Source organism: Amia ocellicauda, chromosome 1 (genome assembly GCF_036373705.1).
Source record: "Amia ocellicauda isolate fAmiCal2 chromosome 1, fAmiCal2.hap1, whole genome shotgun sequence".
Classification (NCBI taxonomy): domain Eukaryota; kingdom Metazoa; phylum Chordata; class Actinopteri; order Amiiformes; family Amiidae; genus Amia; species Amia ocellicauda.
This window is the reverse complement of record NC_089850.1, coordinates 45720707-45743241: the sequence shown is the minus strand read 5'-3', so window position 1 is coordinate 45743241 and position 22535 is coordinate 45720707. Positions and strand designations below refer to the sequence as shown.

General features: G+C 39.6%; 1 protein-coding gene across 1 annotated transcript in view; it reads right to left on the bottom strand.

The window, feature by feature from the left end:
• asxl2 (ASXL transcriptional regulator 2) overlaps window positions 1-22535 on the bottom strand; it is an 82971-nt gene that overhangs the window by 9329 nt on the left and 51107 nt on the right. Inside the window, exons 7-11 of the mRNA XM_066706786.1 lie at window positions 20044-20184; window positions 14327-14490; window positions 9502-9598; window positions 7226-7331; window positions 131-818 (exon numbers count right to left, since the gene is read on the bottom strand). Of these exons, the coding sequence (XP_066562883.1) occupies window positions 131-818; window positions 7226-7331; window positions 9502-9598; window positions 14327-14490; window positions 20044-20184 (1196 nt within the window). The remainder of the gene's footprint in view (window positions 1-130; window positions 819-7225; window positions 7332-9501; window positions 9599-14326; window positions 14491-20043; window positions 20185-22535) is intronic.

Sequence of the window (22535 nt, the reverse complement as noted above, 5' to 3'; positions counted from 1 at the left end):
ATTCAGAATAACCTGACACTGAAATTAATCACTACGCATGTGCTGCACTGAGAGGGATTTTCCGTTTGATGCCAATTCCCAGCGCTACGGGCACACAGATGACTGGACTGAACTTCTGCTCGGTTCTTACCTTGAGCGGTGGCACTCTCGGCTCTGGGGTGCATTCCTTGCCCTCGGGGGAGCTTTTGGATGGCGTAAGAAACGTTGGTTGCTCTGAAACCCGAGGCCTCTTCTCTGGACCCCGCAACACTTCGTCCTGATCGTTGGGTGACTTCCTCTTCAGTCCCTCCTGGTCTACCTCCATCCGCTCTGCTCCTGGCACCTTCTTAGGACTGTCACTCACAGGGAGTCTTATTGCTGTGGTGCCAACTTCCTTCTTGTCCCGGCTGGGCTCTGGAGACCTCTGGGGGGACAGGTGTGCCATGGACTCCTCCTCCTCTGTCTGTTCAGACATTTTCATCGTTTTGGTGTTCAATGCTTCCCCCTTTTCTAGTTGTGCAGATATCACCATTTGCTGAGGCTCTGCTGAAGATGTTTCAGTCTCAGAATTTTTGGGGGGCTTCTCCAGAACGACTCTCGTTGAGGCTGTGGGTTCTTTAAGAGCGGGCTCTGTTTTTAAGCTTTCAGGAGTTACAGAGGTTCTTGTTTCTTCCTTTTTACTTTCCTTGACCTGGGCTTCCTCCCTGGGCACAGTCTTTGCCTCGGGTTTCACTGGGGACACCTGAACAGATGGGAGGGAGGCCACTGGCTGCTTGATTGGTTGTGGAGTGGCAGCAGCTGCTGTCAGTCTTCTGGATTGCTCTATAGTGAGTCCAGAACTGAAATGAAAAAGAAACAAAACAAAAGAAAAAAATCAATCTGACATTTCGCAGCTGTCATTCAGAAACAGTTTAGCCCTTTGAACGAGAAAGGGATAAAATCTCAAAGTGGGTTGGTTGGTAAATCTGAGCATATGTCTTCAGTTAAAAAATAAAGGGTTCCTCCTTTGAAACGGGTTGAATTCTCTGTGGTGCTGTGAAGCTGAATCGAGGTCCAACTTTGTTTGGTAGCTTCACCCCATACATGTAAAAACTGGGCTATGAATTACTTAAAACTACAGTATGTTTTCTATGTGACTGAACCCTGCCTATTCCGAACACAGCAAGATTATTGTAACTTAAAGTACAAGCTTGATATGCAATTCTATGGTTATTTTTGTTTTGTTTTTACTGGGCAGATTCAGTTTAATACAATCATAGCCATGAGTGATGCAAATCATGGAAAATATGTCTCATTAAGGAAATAATTGAATATGGGTTGGAATAAGATGTTAAGAATGTTCTCAGATTTTATTTTTACTGGTCAAATAAACTAGTTTAAGCTGACATTAATTAGCCTTACACCATTAAACCTCAGAATTCTGGCAACTCTGAGACAAACTATATTCCCAGTAACAATTTTGCATGATGTCAAAACATGGCTTTGAAATATTACGCTGAATGTGGTTATTGTTTCAGATCACTCCTGGGAGAAAACTAAGCACATGCAACTATGGTCTCACTTGACAAGGATTAGAAAGACTAATACCTCCAGTTGCATTTACCACAGACAGATGCATAAACCCATATACTAAATCTCAGCAATATAATATGTCAGTTGCTATGTACTGCAAACTGATTCCTGCAGAATGATGGAAGCAGCAGAGAAATTGTAACATCAGGAATTTTAAATGAGCAGCAAATGGGAAGTTTAATTTCTGATTCCGGGACCTGCAGGATGCAACTGAGACCTGAAATAAGTATGGAAAATAGAACAACAGTGTTGCCAGTTTAGCTGAGTCTAGGTGTGACTGTTTCACCAGTTTTAACAGCAGCGCTTCTGAAAACACAATTTAAATCAAGTTGTGTTACCTTATGGCATGTCACCATATGGTTTTCAGTAAAGCACACGTAGGAAGACTAATGCATATGCAGTAGTCGAACACATACAGACACATTCCTTATTTACTGTGTTCTGTTTTGCAAAACAAAACACAACATTTCCTCATTTGATAGGGTGCACTCAAGCATGGCATTCCTCTCCCGTAATTATTATGATCACTGTGAGCCTTAACTTGAGCAGATTAATTTCTCTACAGTATACTTCAAAACAGCACAGTGCTTTCAATGCCAAGGACAACATGCTGTGGCACAACTGGCTGCTTCTGTGGTGGAATATGGGCTAATTATATTTACAAAATAAAGTGCATTTATATGTGATATCGTCTGTTACTCATTTGTGTCGTTCCTGATTGTGTACATGCAGGGGCCTGGCATTCTGGTTGGCTGCACATACACAAACCTGCGTGTCAGAGATCTATTGAAAACATAATAGGATAACCTATGTTGCAAGTCATATTGAAATACAAACCAGAGTCTAGATCATTAATCATTTTCATCCTTAAAAAACAAAAACTAAATTTACACACATAATGCTCTTAAACAATCCTCAAATTTAAATCTCATATACATATATATAATATATATATAGATATATATATACATATATCAGCCATAACATTATGACCACCTGCCTAATACTGTGTAGGTCCCCCTTTTGCCACCAAAATAGCCCTGACCCGTCGAGGCATGGACTCCACTAGACCTCTGAAGGTGTGCTGTGGTAACTGGCACCAAGACGTTAGCAGCACATCCTTTAAGTCCTGTAAGTTGCCAGGTGGGGCCTCCATGGATCAGACTTGTTTGTCCAGCACATCCCACAGATGCTTGATTGGATTGAGATCTGGGGAATTTGGAGGCCAAGTCAACACCTTGAACTCGTGATTCATCAGACCAGGTCACCTTCTTCCATTGCTCCGTGGTCCAGTTCTGATGCTCACGTGCCCATTGTAGGCACTTTCGGCAGTGGACAGGGGTCAGCATGGGCACCCTGACTGGTCTGCGGCTACGCAGCCCCATACGCAACAAACTGCGATGCACTGTGTGTTCTGACACCTTTCTATCAGAACCAGCATTCACTTTTTCAGCAAATTGAGCTACAGTAGCTTGTCTGTTGGATCAGACCACACAGGCCAGCCTTCGCTCTCCACGTGCATCAATGAGCCTTGGCCGCCCATGACCCTGTCGCCAGTTCACCGCCTTTCCTTCCTTGGACCACTTTAAGGTACTGACCACTGCAGACCAGGAACACCCCACAAGAGCTGCAGTTTTGGAGATGCTCTGACCGTCTAGCCATCACAATTTGGCCCTTGTCAAAGTTGCTCAGATCCTTACGCTTGCCCATTTTTCCTGCTTCTAACACATCAACTCTGAGGGCAAAATGTTCACTTGCTGCCTAATATATCCCACCCACTGACAGGTGCCATGATAACGAGATTATCAGTGTTATTCACTTCACCTTTCAGTGGTCATAATGTTATGGCTGATTGGTGTATATATACATCACATGTGGTTTACACAGTGACATACGTATTGAGGTGAACCAAATCTACTGGTATGAGTTTGGTTTTCTTAATTTGTTTTCCCCCTGTAGGAGAAGTTTTGGGCTCAGAAGATGTTGTAATTACACTATTTTCAAAACCTAAACACAATGAATGTGCCTGTATCTGTCTCATTGTGTCTTTGAAGCATGGGGAAGCTTCAGGTGGGACATGTGACTAAGTGATTTATACAGCTTGTCTTGAAAGTTCACCATAAATCAAAGGAAATAGTTTTTAGATGTCATTTAGGTGGCAGTTATTAGCTGTATGAACAGAACATACTGCATTATAGGGCTCTTCTCGAAATTCCTTAATTGAAAACTAGAAATTTATAGCATGCTTTTCTGCAGCTATTGAGCCTCTAATTACTCTAATTAGGGACAGAAGGTAAATGCCTGGCACTGTACCAGGCTGGAAGGGGCCTGGCTGCATTCTTCTCCTATGCTGTGAGATTAGCTGCAGTCAATTTGAACAGGGCCCCAAGGTCTGTGAAAGCCAGGTTAAAAGGTTGGAAGCACAAGGAAAGAGAAAAGGTTTCGTTTTGTCTGTGCCTTTTGTAAGAACACCAAGTTGTGTCTGGGAATACTTTATGTGCCAATTGGGAAGAAGCACAGAGGGAACATCCAGATGCTTCTATTTGATCTATATTTCTGAGCGTGGCACGTATGAGAATTCAGGAAACACAAACAAATGCACAGAGCGGGGGGAGGTGGTGGGAAGGAAGGGAAAGCTCGACAGCACAAGTCATAATAATCACCTTTAGGTTTGAACCAATCAGCTGAAAGGAAGGTATAATCTCTTTCCAAAAAAATATTACAGACAGATTTAACTAGCAATCCTTAAAGCCATCCTTCCAGTGAAAGAGACAATAAACATTCCACTAATGCTTGGAATTAGTCAACATTGAGCAGGCACTTCATATAACTTTCTTTTGTAACCAACCACAATAGCTGAGTTCACTTGGTGTTTGTGAAATTGCAACATGAATTAACCACACAGAGATGCGAATTATTACCTCTGGATTGTTAGTTTGATACCTGAAAATAACAACAATTGGGGGAGAGTCTTTCTTTGGGATTAGTTCTAATGCATGTATAGGTTGCTTCTGAAGATGGGATTGGACTAAATCAATATTTAAAGCTCAATATGATGTTGATTAATTCTTCAAAATCAAAAGAAAATGTATGTCCAAGGAAAGTGCTTTCCTAAGTACCATTGAACCTGCTGCTCATTTCAACTCCACATTAAATCGGCAAATTGAGCCCAGCATGGGCACTTTAACATTTAAAGGCTGGACAAAAGAACACTTAATAAGAGTGTAATGGAAAACCTTTTTTCCCCAAATTGTGCCACCTCAAAAGGAAATAGTGTATCAGGATAAGACCAGAGAAATGGCATAAATGTTGTATATTGCCTACAGTGCACAGTCCCCAAAAGTGGAGGTTCGGGATTATTTAGCTGGGTCTAGTGAAGACAATGTTTTCCCACTTTGTTCAGTACCCACAGGTGGGTGACTGGCTGGTTAGGGGTTTGTTCTCAACACGATCAGGACTCTTAACGCACAGCCACACCATATCTAAGTTAGAAGAAAGAAAGAACCCCACCTCCACTGGAATAGGACTCTAAAGCCTTCTGATGAGAAAAGTAAGTCAAAGTCTGCATTCTGGGATAGTCAATAATTTGCTGTGCTCATTATAAATCAGTTTAAGCTGATTCTTCCATTGCTTCACTGTATTTCCACATCATCATAAAAGTGACCCAATCATTTTAGCCACCAGAAATTTTAAAATGATTCTGCCAAACCGAAATGTGCCCACCCAGTAGTTTAGATCAAAGGTGCATAACTCAACTTCTATCATGGGCCGCATGTGCAAAATATTGATTTAACCATGTGTTAAAATGAGCCGCATATAGCTTAATAATAATTATAATAATTCAGTGTTATGTGCAGTGTTTTCAACATGAGCTGTAATACACAGGCTGTCATTAACGTTCGATCTATATCTATATAATTACGAATTACGTTTAATCACAATTCACTTTCATATACACTACACAATCAAGGCATAGTAAGACGAAACAAAATTAAAATGGACTTGGGGGTTTGGGGTATGTGTGTGTGTGTTTTCATGACAAGAAGCCAGGAAATATGACTTTTGTATATATTTTCAGATTCTTATTTCAAGATTATTTTTACACTGTCTCAGCGGGACACTGTGTGAACTCTGCATGCTTAGTTTCAAAGTGTATCCTAGTTTAATGTTATAGATCTTGCAAACTTGCAGGTAAGATGAACAAAGCTTACCATTTTCATTTGTTCTTTACTAACAACTCAATGCTCTTTTTGGATGCTGTACCTTTTCTTTTTCACTGACTTATGCAGTGTTGTTTCTGTTTCTCATGTTAAAATATCAGAGACTACTGAAGATGTTTCTTCTTTTATTTTCTTATACTTATAAGTATTTTTGTATTTTAATTTTCTGTATCATTTATTGTTTTTTTCCCCCTTCTAAAATACAAAACCACGAGTGAAATGGAAAGTATTAAATGGGTCGCATGCGGGTTGCAAGTCCCTGGTTTAGTGGTTTAAAAACAATTTCTATCTGTACTCCAAGCCAGCTGGGTGCTGCTCTCCTGGGGTCCCCAATGCACTCTCTATGTTCATGAGATAAATTGCAAGATGTCCGTTTTATCAAATTACTTAATGTATTACAAATATAAGTGGAAACAAATTGAACCCACTTTTGATGATTTCAGACGTTGACTTCAAAGTGACACAAGCAATCCCACTTTAAGATCTCCATTGTGTTTTAATTCACAGTATTGGACAGGGTTGGCTCAGTCTTACTAAATGGAAATAGGATTCTCTCAGTGGGTGATGGGTACTTTTCACGTAATTACTAGCTGAAATTATTTGCACTGATGAATCCATATAATTTAACTTTCATTTAAATTTCACCAAATGTAAAGAATTACTGTGGAAAAGATTAGCCTTTCATGGAAATGTTCCATCATTTTTAATATATCAATAATGTTAAAGCATTTCCCCCCATTATTCCTCTGGAAATGTATTACAGATGATGACTAATGGAGTAACAAAAAATAAACTATTACCTTCACTTTGAATTGAATAATTTCAGCTGCTGATAAAGTGAGCTCTTTATGTGTGTAATCTTGAGCTGGAACCATTAATCACGGTATAGAATGAAGCAACAATCCTGGACCTCAACTAAAACTGGAGCAGATATTCACAACCCACTGTCACAGAGTCCGAGGTGAAAAAATAACAAAGACAAAGAAGGATCTCATGTGCATCCTGCATTGTACCTTCAGGGGAACACGGCAGAGAATCACAGCTTTGAAGCTTCCAGTGTGGAGTGCCCGAGTCACTCTATCTTTAAAAAAATCTGGTCACAACATGCAGTGTGGGTAAAAAAGATGTCTGCTACCTGAATTCGGGGAACATGGGAACGAGCGTTGGCATCAGTTGTATCCCCCCCCCGCTTCAGATTGAAAGCTTAAAATTCTCCTGATTGAACCTCCATGGCAGACACTCAGCCAACAGCAAGGACCACTGCAGCACGATATTTAGTTTTTAGTTATAAGAGCAAATAATATGAATATGCTTTAGTTCTGCGTGTGGTGGAATATGATAGTTTGAAGCCACAGGATGTTACAGAGCTCCAAACTACAGAAATACATCCGTTTTGGTTTTATATCCTGAGTGGCTACACTGGGGGATTCCTGTAAACAACACAAACAGCTTACTGTTGGCCGTAGTAGCTCTCGAAAAAGTGATCCTTCCAAGGCTCCACTTTCTTCTCCTTGTCGATCTCCTGTCGTATCCTGAGACGCATCTCTGGAGTGAATTCACCTGTATGAACAGAAACCACGAGGGCATGAGGAGTTGCCATTCAGTGCTCATCCAAAACACCACCAGCTAGACACCGCAGTCTCCACCCATGAGTTCCTGTCCTGCTGTCGGGGCTGAGACGATGCATAGACAACTTTACATCCCCCAGCCCCCTAAATGCTGTCTGAATGCCTTCCACTAAATATTAGGCGAGATACTGGTAAAGGCATTTGTAATAGAGCAGGTTACTATATAATGGAAGACAAACATTTCAGCCACACGAGAGCAGCCTTGTATAGCACAGCGTTGCCATTGACTTGAGGAAATGGTTTGGGACTTTGTTTTAGGCAGAGAATTGGCATCTGTAGCCTGACGAATCCCTATATAAACACACACAGCATGGTGTACTTTTTCAGCTTTCTACATTTTCCATGACTCCTGTTTACAGTTGTGGCTGTTTTCCTGTTGGGAAGCAGCAGCAGAGATTGGAAAGCCAAGGAAGAGGACATTTAATTTGACTCTGCGCAGCCATTGCCCATGGTGGTATTATTAGAGCACTTGGGAGAGGTGTTAAAAGTATCCATAAATAAGAAGTAGTTTATTTGAGCTTCTTTGGATATTGAATAACAGAATTACTTCAATCAAACTACGTCAGATGTTTTTCTTCTATTAATCAGAAAATAAATAACCCAGAGCAGCTTCTGAGCAGTGGAACTTTGTATCTATTGTCTGCTGAAATAAAAGATAACATTAGAAAGACTGTGATTTAGACAAGCTCTTTCATGTACTCAAAGATGTATTCATTGAAAACACAGTCGTGTCTGTCTTTTTAAGGATGCCAGAGTATCTGTTTCAAACTGCATGACTTGTTGCCATTTTCTGCTTATCTATTATTCCTTCTGTGCAAAGCTGCTCCTACACATCACAAGTTATCTGTGCTTTGTCTTCAGTTGCAGGTTCTATCTAGATGACCTGGCTTTTGTTGTTTCCACAAAATACTGTTTTAGGTGGTTTATCCCAAAGCTGTGAAATACAGAAGTCTAACTTGTAGTAAAAATGACTAGTAAAAAAAGGAAATGTTATAGAAATCATACATGTATAAACTGAAGACAAAATATACAACTGAAAGATTTTGGTTTGGGAAAGGTTTTGTAATGCAATGCTTGCCTAAATAATTGGTATATGCTTTAAATAAAACCAACCTAAAAAAACACTAGTGCAAACTAAATGTATTCTTGTTAAAATACAAAATATGATCAGCAGCAATTCTACTTGGAAATTTAAACCACAAGAACATGTAATTAATCAGGTCATTTCCGCAAAAACCTCATGCTACTGTTATAATTCAGCTGACATATACTCTTAACAAACAATGCGGAGGTGATGCACTACTATGTGCATGTACACATTTTGAGATTTCATAGGAAATCTCCCAGAGCCAAAGATCTTTAGAAGACCAGCCAAGCCCACTGGGCACAACATAACAGCTTCCTCTAGCATCCTTATTTGACAAAGACATACTCAAGAGCTACTGAAGTGGTCATAAAATCCTTTCTTATCATGAATAAGCCCATTAGATCTGTAAGCAGAAAGTCCACAGTGAGCTACATACCACACCAAAATAATTAAAATAATACTGATTGCGGTACAAGACCAGCTTTTCATTATTTGTCTTTTAACATAAACATTTAATTATTTCTCCTGGCTGTTCCTTTGCTAATTCTTAAATATGATTTTTAGACTTAAAGACTATTATATGAATAATTTAAGAAAAAAAGCCTCTATGAAACCAGCCATGCTACAGTTTTATTAGTTTATGTATATGTTTTAGTTTTTTTTTTTGGTGGTGTTTTAGTATAACAGCTAGTTATCTTTAGCTGTGATGTAGGTCAATTAGTTACAGTGTACATTTGGTGCTCTGAATAGAGGGTGGTAATGTTTTACAACATGAGGAAAAACAGAAGTTCATAAATAATACAATTTAAAATGTAACAAAAAATAGATGCATTGGGCTTTTTTATTATTATTATTGAATCAATTTGGCCTTTACACCTTTATCTAAGGATAGTGAATATTTGATTTTAATTTAAACAATCTGACTTTTTTTCTATTCCTAATAAAAGTGTAAAGCATCTATATCTGAGACCCGTGTAGGCCATGAGAATGAAGCGGGATTCTATATGCTACACACCCTCAGCCAGTCTCTCTTTCCAGGACTGGGCCGCAGATGTGAAGAACTCGTTATTCAGGGCGGAGCTGCTCAGTTTCAGCACTCCATCTGCACAGGCCTAAGAGAGGGACAGAAAAGGATTGCAATCAGGGCAAACAGCAATGTAGACTTGTAGTCATTATCACAAAACAGCTAGGGTAAATGCAAGTCTAGGGATACTTTACGATTAAAGAACAAAAAACCTTAAACATGCCTTTAATGATAACTCATCTCCAGCCGAGGTCTGAAACACAAAAAACGATTACGTTCACCAAGACATACTCACAAGTGCTCTTATGCTCAACACAGGCTCTGTCCGGTAATGGGATTTAGTTCCTATGGCTACAAAACACTATAATCCATATTCTGAACGCCTTCTTGTCCGAGAAGTTTTGCCTAACCCAGTTCAGAGCAACGGAACACAGCATCCTGAACATTTTTGAACAATGAGTCGTAGGATATTGTCAACAGTCTGTATGGTTACCCATAATTAGTTTGTATGACCAAGCTGCTGGTTGGGTGGAACCTGCTCTGTGGGCACTAAGGTCCTGAGAAATGTTCTGAGGCTCTGCTGGTTTCCCCTTGCATTATGACACAGTCCAATCAGGGGCGGGTTAGCTTGTTCTTGGAGGGCCCGCATCATTTGAAAGCTTGAGACCGAGCAAAATGACTCAGTACCCACGGAACGCCACTCCACATCACAGAATCTTTTGAGCAGGGCTGCATTTTGTACAGACAAAAAAAGCATAATTTGGTTAAAATGGAAAACCACAAAATGGCAGCCTTTCAAAATGGACGTTTGAAATGTATGAAATTTATGGGAACTCAAGACAATGCATTTTCTTCTGACTTGCAATTTAATCTCATCTGTTGATATGAACAACATACACGGATTTTCTTTGGCATGCTCATTTGCCTAACATTGCTATGTGACTGCACTGTTACAATGGTACATAGATTTTATATTTTCTGTGCTCAATCTAATGAACAAACGTCCATCTAAAGCTGTACCCACTTCTTAAAATGATATACCTCGACCAATGTAATTGTTTATTTCTTTAACTGTGATTTTACAGTCTACCTTTGAAGGTTAAAGATATTATTGAAGTGGCTGAAGGAACACAGGGTGATTTCTTTATTAAACACAAAACTTCTGTTTGTTTTTGTATCAATGTAACTGTATAGATAAATAAATTACCACGGCAAAGATATTTACAGCTCAGGGGAACAGTGATGGACAGAACTTTAATAAAGTGTGTGTCATAATAAGTCAAATGAAAATCGTAGCATGCCATGCAAAAATAGCCCAACTGATCTTCGAAAAAAATGCAATGTGATCATTATTAAAAGTGTTGAGATCTATACACTCAGTTGTAAATGAATATATATTGCATGCGGTGACGGATAATAATGACTCTTGCGCTGGGACTATAATAAGAACCCAGACAAAAACATAACCATCAGCTGACGTTTAGCACATGAAGTGTAAGTGAACCAGATTCAGTTGCTACGCAGACCTAGCAAGACACACGGATGCAGATCACAGAACACTGCTCTGTGACATGAACAATCTCTCTGCAGTTTATTCCCAAAAATCCACAGCTGTCTGGCATTGCTCATTATAGATCAGCAAATAACCCTTCAGAAGCAAGCAACACAGCTTTCACCTGCCATCCATGTTTCTTTCAATCTGACAGTATAACATGACAAGAAATCCATTGATCGTGGTCAACTACAGTTGTAGTTGTGCACAATTTAATTGAATGGCTCTAATGACAACAGGACAATGTTTAAATCAGACTGCAGCATCATAAATCGGTCAATATATTAGTCATACACCGTGCAGAAGAGCGCAGCCTCATAAGAGAGAAATACTTGGTTAAACTATGTGCAACAGTTTCTTACACTTGGCACTGAGCAACAGCTGAATTCACAGTTAAAGCACCTGTTCCTGATTTATCCTCATTGTGGATTAATTTGAAACCTTCCAGTTGCCTCCTATCTCCTCCTTTTGCCAATCAAATAACTAATGAATTGTATCTCTGGCAATTGCTGGAGTAATACTGCAAACCACGCTCTCACACAACAGATGGTGTTAGATGGTCCCTCGAAATGGACAGTGTTATTATTATTATTATTTAATTAATGTATTTATTGGCAGACACCCTTATTCAGGGCCACTTACTGTTTACACTGCACACTGTTATCAAAACCTTGAGGACAGGCGTACAGTACTTGCTTTTAAAACACATATACTGTTACATTGGACAGATGTAAGCAAACAAACCTAAGTGCTAAACAGATGAGTGTGTTTTGGGCATGTTTTCCTTCTCTACTATGAAGCAATGTTATGACACAATACATCTCACTTTTATGCCACATCAGTGAGGCAATAGCCATGTTTTTTTAGAGCCTTTAGTGACCAGGCTCTGCTCTTGGAGATCATTTCTAGTTAGATAATCCTACTGTCTCTTAAAATCACATGACAGTTGGAAGTGAATGGACACTTAAATCTCGGAGGGGGCATCATCAAATTGCTTAATGTGTCGGGCAACGGTGGCACGGTGGTTAGCGCTGCTGCCTCATAGCTCAGGGCACTACTGTTTCCTCCCACTGTCAAAAGACATGCGGGTCAGGTTGATTGGTCTCTCTAAATTGCCCTGTGTTTGTGTCTGTCTGTGTGTGTTGCCCAGCGATGGACTGGCTTCCCGTCTTGGGTGTATTCCTGCCTTGCGCCCTATGCCTGCCGGGATCAGCTCTGGCTTCCCCGAGACCCTCACCAGGATAAGTGATTTTGAAAATGGATGGCTGGATGGATTATCATCCCATGCATTGCGACAGCTCCAATGCAGGTTCTTGGGACATTTTATGCCTTCAAGTGAATGGTTAGGCATATTCCTTGCAAAGTCAAATACAAAAATTCATAAGTACATTAAATCTGCAACAGTCTAAGAATAAACATAAATAAATAAATAAATAAATAAATAGATATATAGATAGATAGATAGATAGATAGATAGATAGATAGATAGATAGATAGATAGATAGATAAAATAAGCAAGTTCATGTAAAGCCTCTAGGATATTTGCTTGCAAACTAAGCAATCTTGAGACTGTATGCAGCTTATCCTTGCCAGAGATATTTTGAACAAACTGTTTCATAATTGAAAGAAAGGACAAACAATGGAGTTTTTGTATCTCTGTGTAACTATGAATCTGATTGATACTGGCTCCAATTAGTGTGGGTACACTGTGTGCATACACTGCTATAACAGGAGACGAGAACAGAATAAAAAAAACTATGAATCTCAAAATCATACACAAGAAATCCAGAAGACAAGTGGGAATTGAAATTCTGTGACTTCCAGACCCATTTGTTTAAAAAAAGAAAACTTACTGAAGTCCCCAGAGTAAAAACTTGGACTATAGAAATCAGTCTATGACCTTATTGAACTTCAAGAGCCATTAACAAAAATGGATAAGAACACGGATGAGTCACATACAAGCTGACCCAGTCCAGTCGATACTTTAAAATATAGCAAGATGCCTTTTGAAGACATCACTATGGTATGATCTGAGTCATCACCACCCAGGGGACAGCACTGTCACACTATTGCATGATGCTGGTGGCGGATCTGCTGCATGGAAACCGCAGTATTCACACCGCTGACTGCTCTCCTCCGATAGCTGATGGGAGTACCAGCTTCAGATGGTATAACATTGCTCAGAAAGCAGTAGTTTTGAATTTCCAACACCATCAGCAATTCACTCTTGGACCTCTAAGATCTGAAAAGATAAAACAAGCCGGCACATCCCCAATTTAGCAGGCCTGCAGTATTACGCGGGGCGATCCAGATGACACTGCAAGCATCCCTTATTGATGTTCAGTTTAAAATTAAAGCATGATCCCTTGGTGTCTCTTTAATCCGGTCTGTTTCCACACATGATTAGGAAGCAGTGCTGCTTGACTGTCAGGACTCTGTGCCTTCTGCAAAGCTAACTGAAGATAAAACACTCACGATATGAGCTCTGATATCACTGCTGAAGTCAAACAGATTAAGATGTACTTTTTAATGTGCTATCCCCACCCCACTTTTATCAGACTGTGCATTTTAGAAGCGCAGTTGAAGTGTTGAAGCTCGGTATGTTTTCTGCCAAGCAACAGAGTAGGTGCCAAGAAAGCAGATAACACAGAGGATATTTCACCACAGTATCTTCAAAAACTGGACCTCAAGAGCATATGATGCAACTTGACATTTCACAAAATACGGGAATCATGGCATAATATTATAGTTTTCAACAGGCAGAGTTTTGGAACACAAAGAAAAAAAAGAAAGCATTCATATATGTATTTATATTTGTTTTCCACCTCTTCAGATAAGTACCATGCGTACTAAAGCTTATAGATTAAAGAGAAACATTTTCTGCCATGCAAATTTACTAAAGGGCGTTTGCTAAACAGTTGACAACAAGGGAAAGCTTCAAAAACCATTACAATGTGAAGCTTGGTGGTAAGAGCCACTGCCGGGATTCAGACCGCCACCTCTGAGCGCCCTGATCAGCACAGCCGAGCAACAAGCCCGCTACGCCCCCAAAAGACCGGGCCCCTGACACACAGGGTTCGAATGCTCTACTGAGCTCAGAGAGGGAAGATATCACCGTAGCAAGCTCGTACTCTCGAACGGGCACTGAGCCCCACACCCTGCTTTGTTCAGTTTTTCCTTTTTAGACCTGAAAGGAGAAGACACAAGAAACAAACAAAGAAAAGTCAAACACACACACACACACACACACACACACAGACTAACCTGCCTGTCGACCTCAGGAAGAAGGCCTAGCAGTCGCTGTTGGCACTCCGGGGGCAGAACGGAGAACGTGTGCTTGTTTATTAGGGCCCGGAGGTTGGTGTTGACCAAGATGGATTCTGGAGTTTCCACGTCGATTTCTGCACACTTTGTACGTTTCAGCTGCCCTGAAACGCCCAAAGCACAGAAAGCTGTCACCAATATCACACATAGCAACTTATTCCATACGTTTTTCTGCGTCTTTCCAGCAGCTCTACCGAGCCCCAGTCATAAGGGAGTGTTTCCCAGCTCACCTACGAAAGACCCATTTCATATTTATTGTACTGATTCAAAGGCAAAAATGTTCAGTTTAGTCAACTGTAGGGCTAGCATGCCTTTTTTCTTCTGAGAAAGAAAATAAACTTGACCGAATGAAAAAGTATCACAGGAAATGTACACATATTAACTAGCAAGCTATCACAGGCATATTAGTATTAGTATGATGTTGAATGCCATTCACCTTGGAAAAAAGCATTAGCCAAATAAAAGTATAGTTACTGATAGGCTATATACTGTTTATATTGTATAACTGATGACATTTCAAACATTTCATTGTGCTTAAGGGAGTGCTTCTCAGAATGACTCCCTGACAGTTGAATACTGAACACTTCATCCATCGTCCCTCAACCCCTCCTTCCTCTGCCATCCACGATTTAATGTTTCAAACTGTAACATTTTTCCGAAGCTGGTGGCAAACACAGGGGAAGGAGTTTATCTCAGATCTCTTAATTCCATTTGAAAGTATAGCACCATCTGAGAGTGACGCATTGCAGTGGATCTTAAAAGGGCTGAATTATGGAGAATGAAATCAATTCATCACATAAAAAATAAAAAGAGCAAGAGGAATTTGAAAGCTTCTTCTTTTCAAGTCCTTAAGACTAAAAGAACTCTCCATCCTTCCACTTTACATCTATAATTTTATGGGCTTTGTTAATCAGCACTTGCAGTACTTTTTAGTAGAAATAGAATTTTAAATGTTGAAACAAAAATATAATTAATACAAAAATAAAAAGGTGTAGCTTGAAGAGGAAATGGGAAATAAGAAACAATGGCTCTTACAACTTATAATATTAGCAGCAAACATTGAGCTTCTTGCACAAATCATTTGTAACGTCTTAAACCCCATTCACACAGAAACAATTGCTGGCAATTTGGTGGCAACTGGGCTGTGTGAATGGAGCTGGAAAACAAATGCCTGCAAATAACGCGTCACATCTTTGTGTTGTCGATGCAGTGTGTCAGCTAACTGACGTAACCAATCAGAATAGGGGCACATTTTTGCAACCACAACACAACCAGGTTAAACCGCCTCTGAACAAGAACTTGGTCATTAGAAATGGCCGAGGTTGAAAATAATGCAGTCGCAGCAATTCTAAGTGTTATTGATGAACCAACAGGTTGGCATATGTAATGCTAACTATTGTCAGAAGTTATATACCAATAAATCATGCAACATATAATCTCTCTATACAGGCAAACGTGTTATACTGCATTACAGTGTACAGTGAGGCAGTGATGTCAAACTTAAAAATAAGTTGTTTTGAGCAATCAATCAATTGCAGATCTTCAAACCCAGACTCTTGGTAGATATACAGTAGATATACACACAATGTAATGTCATGCTTTTTTTCTCATTTATCTTAGTTCATTTAACTTTTCTACAGTATATCTCAAGACCCCAGTATCTGGATCTTGCCAGCTTTCAAACACATTTATCAAAGTTTCCGATAGTTCACAATACATTAACTGCCAAACTGCACAATATCAATATTATTATTATAATTATTATTATTATCAACCATGACCCTGTACCGGATGAAGCGGTTATTGAAAATTGATTAATTCTATAGATTATTTATATATATAATACCAGTGACTATCATCTTTGTGAAGGACTGCCACTGCTTACAGAAGCACCATGCTGCCAGCCTCAAAGCAGATCATGAGCAGCACGCGCCATCTGTCAGTCATGCGAGGTGCGAGGTATGCAGGGAATCTTATTAATGTTTTCGTTCCAACTTTTTTTGCTCTGGAAAAATGCTTAGGTATTCAAAAGAACAGATTACTGTACAACTGTATAAAGTTGTAAATAAATAAATACTGTACAACTGTATAAATAAAAACAGAAGCCCTTTAATACCTGGCCTCTCCACCTGCCTGTTGGCTAGACAGATATTTAAAAAGTGTTTATGGAGGGAGTGGAAAGGCAATCATACAACAGTATCCTGGTGCACTTTGTTTAATTGACACAATGGCCATATATTTGATAGAGTTTGTTTTCATTTAGGGAGTGGCAGAGAGGGGCTACTTTCCTCTGAATAGTTTTTCCTAGAAATTAGATGCACAAAGAAAAAAAGAAAATGTGCATTCTTCTATCTCTAATTGTTTTGGCAGGTCTGGGTGAGGAGTTAATCATGCAAGTTAAAAAAGCAAAGGTTCATGTGCACACAGATTACAAGGTTTCAGTGTTTTCATAGCACTTAAACAGGGTTAAGGTGAAGCCATGGCTACACTCAAGGAGATCAAATAGGTTGTCTGAGTGTCCATAACTACCCTTCACCAGAAAGGCAGCTGGGGATGAAAAGCCGGAGAAGAGTAAATGTTTCACGTCACGGGGTACAAACAGTCGACAGACACAGAAAACCTGGTAGCTATGCAATGTAGGTGATGGCCAAGGGAGAGCAGGTCGTAGAAGACACTTCGCTTGTCTGCAAGTCTAAGGCTTATCCATTATCAAAGGGAAGATAATAGAGATGTGAGGAGGGAATGAGGTGAGAGGCTGGTGAATCAATCTCCAGAGGAGTGAATGTTAATGTTCACAGGTGCTCTGTTGCTGTAGACAACAAAGATATAAACAGAAGGTACTATGTATATAATCCCATTGTTCATCTTCAACTGCGTTTCATACCCTCAGGAATGTGTTTAAAGTTACCACATAATGTGACTTCACCAATTCCTACTTGTGTCTCTTCTTCAGTATAATTTACTCTCCTGAGGAAGCAAGTGTGTTACGAGTTTCTCATAACGACCTGGTAAAAACGGTTTGAAGGCGACTGAAACAAGACCAATCAAAACACAAAAACGATGCATTTCTTATGTTGCAGTTTTAATTATTATTACTCTACTTATGATTATTACCCTTTTGTTAAGCTGTTGTGAAGTCGGTACGTTTTAAGTAACACCCAAAGTAGTCTGAGCATCTTTTATAGAAAACGCACTGTACCATGCTACATAAATATGATTTTATTAAATGAGGCATAGGCCACAGTCTTCTTGAAGATTTATTCACAATAATTAGATCAAATGCTTGGCCCAAAGCAGCCCAAAGGTGTGTGACAGATTCTGCATGGCATACGTAGTTTAAGGGGATAATGATATTTTAAAAAGGTTAAAAGATTAAGCTGACAGGCTAAATTAAAATGACATTTTGATCACTGGTGTAGTGTTGTTGCCTTTCAGGATCACGTTCAATCGTCTGGCGTGTTTATGTTTCAAACTCGTCATTTCAATGTTTCAAGTTTGTCTTTATTCTCCTTGCCATGTGCAATTTTCTCTCAGGCAACAAGAGCCAATGTTCCCATTACTTGCTTTGAAGGCTTGAACAATGGGAAAGCAGTTTGCATTTTACATAATAAGCAGTGCATATTTCCTTTTTTGAACATAGGTTACAAAATTGGTACCACAAAAAAAAAAAAAAAAAACGCAGTACAGTGCAAGTTCAGATAGATAACGACGTCCGCTACATTAATACATGATAATTATGATTAATACATTGTGAAAGTTCAAACCCTTTTCAATTCAAAAGTCTTTTCTCTAACCCATTTAAAATCAGAAGAAAAAGAAAAAAACAAATACATACAGTGAGGGGAAAAAAGTATTTGATCCCCTGCTGATTTTGTACGTTTGCCCACTGACAAAGAAATTATCAGTCTATAATTTTAATGGTAGGTGTATTTTAACAGTGAGAGACAGAATAACAACAAAAAAATCCAGAAAAAAACGCATTTCAAAAAAGTTATACATTGATTTGCATGTTAATGAGGGAAATAAGTAGTTGATCCCCTATCAATCAGCAAAGATTTCTGGCTCCCAGGTGTCTTTTATACAGGTAATGAGCTGAGATTAGGAGCACTCTCTTAAAGGGAGTGCTCCTAATCTCAGCTCGTTACCTGTACAAAAGACACCTGTCCACAGAAGTAATCAATCAATCAGATTCCAAACTCTCCACCATGGCCAAGACCAAAGAGCTGTCCAAGGATGTCAGGGACAAGATTGTAGACCTACACAAGGCTGGAATGGGCTACAAGACCATCGCCAAGCAGCTTGGTGAGAAGGTGACGACAGTTGGTGCGATTATTCGCAAATGGAAGAAACACAAAATAACTGTCAGTCTCCCTCGGTCTGGGGCTCCATGCAAGATCTCACCTCGTGGAGTTTCAATGATCATGAGAACGGTGAGGAATCAGCCCAGAACTACACGGGAGGATCTTGTTAATGATCTCAAGGCAGCTGGGACCACAGTCACAAAGAAAACAATTGGTAACACACTACGCTGTGAAGGACTGAAATCCTGCAGCGCCCGCAAGGCCCCCCTGCTCAAGAAAGCACATGTACAGGCCCGTCTGAAGTTTGCCAATGAACATCTGAATGATTCAGAGGAGAACTGGGTGAAAGTGTTGTGGTCAGATGAGACCAAAATCGAGCTCTTTGGCATCAACTCAACTCGCCGTGTTTGGATGAGGAGGAATGACCCCAAGAACACCATCCCCACCGTCAAACATGGAGGTGGAAACATTATGCTTTGGGGGTGTTTTTCTGCTAAGGGGACAGGACAACTGCACCGCATCAAAGGGACGATGGACGGGGCCATGTACTGTCAAATCTTGGGTGAGAACCTCCTTCCCTCAGCCAGGGCATTGAAAATGGGTCGTGGATGGGTATTCCAGCATGACAATGACCCAAAACACACAGCCAAGGCCACAAAGGAGTGGCTCAAGAAGAAGCACATTAAGGTCCTGGAGTGGCCTAGCCAGTCTCCAGACCTTAATCCCATAGAAAATCTGTGGAGGGAGCTGAAGGTTTGAGTTGCCAAACGTCAGCCTCGAAACCTTAATGACTTGGAGAGAATCTGCAAAGAGGAGTGGGACAAAATCCCTCCTGAGATGTGTGCAAACCTGGTGGCCAACTACAAGAAACGTCTGACCTCTGTGATTGCCAACAAGGGTTTTGCCGCCAAGTACTAAGTCGAAGGGGTCAAATACTTATTTCACTCATTAATATGCAAATCAATTTATAACTTTTTTGAAATGCGTTTTTCTGGATTTTTTTGTTGTTATTCTGTCTCTCACTGTTAAAATACACCTACCATTAAAATTATAGACTGATCATTTCTTTGTCAGTGGGCAAACGTACAAAATCAGCAGGGGATCAAATACTTTTTTCCCCTCACTGTATAAGGAGCATTGTGCTGATATGAAGTATACTTGGGCATCGCTACGGTTTGCTTGTTAAAATACTTATGATGGTCTTGGTGACTAACATCCAAAGGTATTGTCGTACAACTGACCTGTAAAAGAATACATATACCTACACCCCCGTCAAAAGCTCAGGACGATAGCACACATCTAGACACACACCCTGGCAGTAACAGAGGCCTGCGTTCATATGAAATGTCAACTCACTTGCACTCAGCCTGTCTGATCTCTGAGACACCTTCTTGGCTGCGGCCGAGGGGGACTGGTCAGTTTTCCCTGAGGAAGAGGAGCTGGAGGTGGAGTTCTGGGGGCTGGTGGAGCGTCTCTCCGACTGCTTAACTTCCCATGCTGTGCAGATACAAAGATACAAGACACAAGATTACCTTCTTATATTTTAAAACATATATATTATATTTTATACATATTTATAAAACAAAACCAAACAATCACTGAAACTCACAGAATTATCCTACTAAATAAATAAGTTGATGTCTTATAATACGTGACTAATTAAAGCTACTTCATGATTCTGGATTGTATGGCCTACTATTGTTTAACTGTCTTTGGCATGCCTTTTACTATTGGATGTGGTTAGAGGCTGTACGAAACCATGTCTCTTTAAAATTGTAATGCTCTCTTTTATATGCGTAAGGTCACTTCGCCATTACCTTTACAGACATTTAGGAAGCCCTACTCAGTCCAAAAAGACAAACCCCCCGATATACTGAAGTGTTTGTTAAAACAGACAACAAAAACAAAATTAGGTTTTGATCTGCTGAATTTAGGTAAAATGGACAATTTAATCGATGGAATAGGTTCATTGATTGTTGTGCAAGCATGACACTTGAACGATCCCCACTGTGCCACGGGAGAGTGTATACTTTCTGCTGCAAAGAAGTGTCTCTCTCTCTCTCATACACACACTCTCTCTCTCTTATGCACAGACACACACGCGCAAACACAAAGCAGCAGAAACTAAAAAACAGAGTTAACAAGAACATCTGCTAAAAACCGGTTCCATTACTTCTAATTCTTCCACTTGGCTTGGAATAATTGTGTGCAAATAACTACTACAAAAAGCGACCTGTCTCATTATCAACCCAGATAAGAGTTTTATTAAAATGCTGATTCTTTTTAGATTGAGACTCTTCTGTATCTAATCCTGGTTTAACAGGAGATATATTTCTCAGCTCGGCTGCTCAGCTAACATCTCTCTTCTGTGGTACTTGCCAAAAGGAGAAAAAACATTATTAATGGTTGTGGATAACAGGATTTTCAGGGTAATGTGTTTGTATGACTTACATTATACCTGAAAATAACTCCCTTGTGTTTATATCATATCTCATGTAGTGAACTTTTATTATTTTTTTAAAGTACACATCTTTAATTTCAAAAATACTTGAAACCTTGTACAGGTATTTGTGGCTGAAATATATGCATAATATACTTCTATAAACACTACATGTCACCAAAATATATTTACACTTTATAATCATACGTTGATTCTCATGCCTTTCTCAGACATTTCAAATACATTACATTTAAGGCGGACTCTGCCACATCAATGCCCACAATCGACCGCCCCACCCCACACTCAGCATTTCTCTGTTCACTTCCTCTTCATAACAGGTATTAGTACTAAATAATGCCAAAGGGGAAATACTGTGGTCTGTGTGGATGGGAAATGAAAAGTACAATAATTGGTACTATTTGCTCTGTGCATTACATGATTGCAGATTTTTTTTTCTCCAATAAACCGATAATCCCACCAACATGGAAAGAGTTAAACAGCTGCAGCTAAACCTGGCAGCAACACAATTATGGAGTTGCTCCATGGGAGTCTGTAATTGACCAGCTCCACATTTGTGCATACAAACAGTACAACTCTGAGAGCCCTGTGCCAGGGAGGAAGCAAACAACTGTGACCTTCAGACCAGTGGAGGAAAACGTCAGACCCACAGGCTTTTAACTGGAGGAGTGAATTAAATTAAAATGCAGAACTGAAAGGTGTGTAGTGAGCAATAATATGTTCAAATAATTCTCCATTGGAGCAGCTGCAGAACACAACATGTCTTAGCCTCCCACACACACACACAGACACACACGTACATGTGTATGGAAAAATAAAATTAAATGAGATACACAAAACCCTGAAAACCCTGTATATCTCCATATAAACAATTAATTAAATGCAAAATACACTTTCTTCCCCATTACATTACATAATGATTACTATTAATTGAAAATAATATAGTGCAAACTGGGTGAGAACATCTAATTTACTTACTTCCTGATTAAATATCTTAGTACTATTTCCCAGAGAAAACAACTTATTTCATATAAAATGTTCCTATGTACCAAACAACACAAATGCTATATCCAGTCATGCAGTGATTTTACACACACACACACACACACATCTTTAACGATCTTCACTTCCTTTTGAATTTATTTTAAGAGAACATCTGCTCAGCGTTCCCAAGATATTAGTTAACAGGGGATTAGAGGGAAAAAGAATCAATGTCATCCTCCTTACCAGTTCCCCTGCACATCACTTCATGTGTACAAATGTTTAAGTGTCTAAAACTCTATTCAAGCGTAACAGAGACAGACAGAAGAGAGATTAGATAGAAGGATTATTTTATAAAATGTGTTTGTTTTGAGTAAGTAAATAAATACAAATAAGCAAATGATAACTA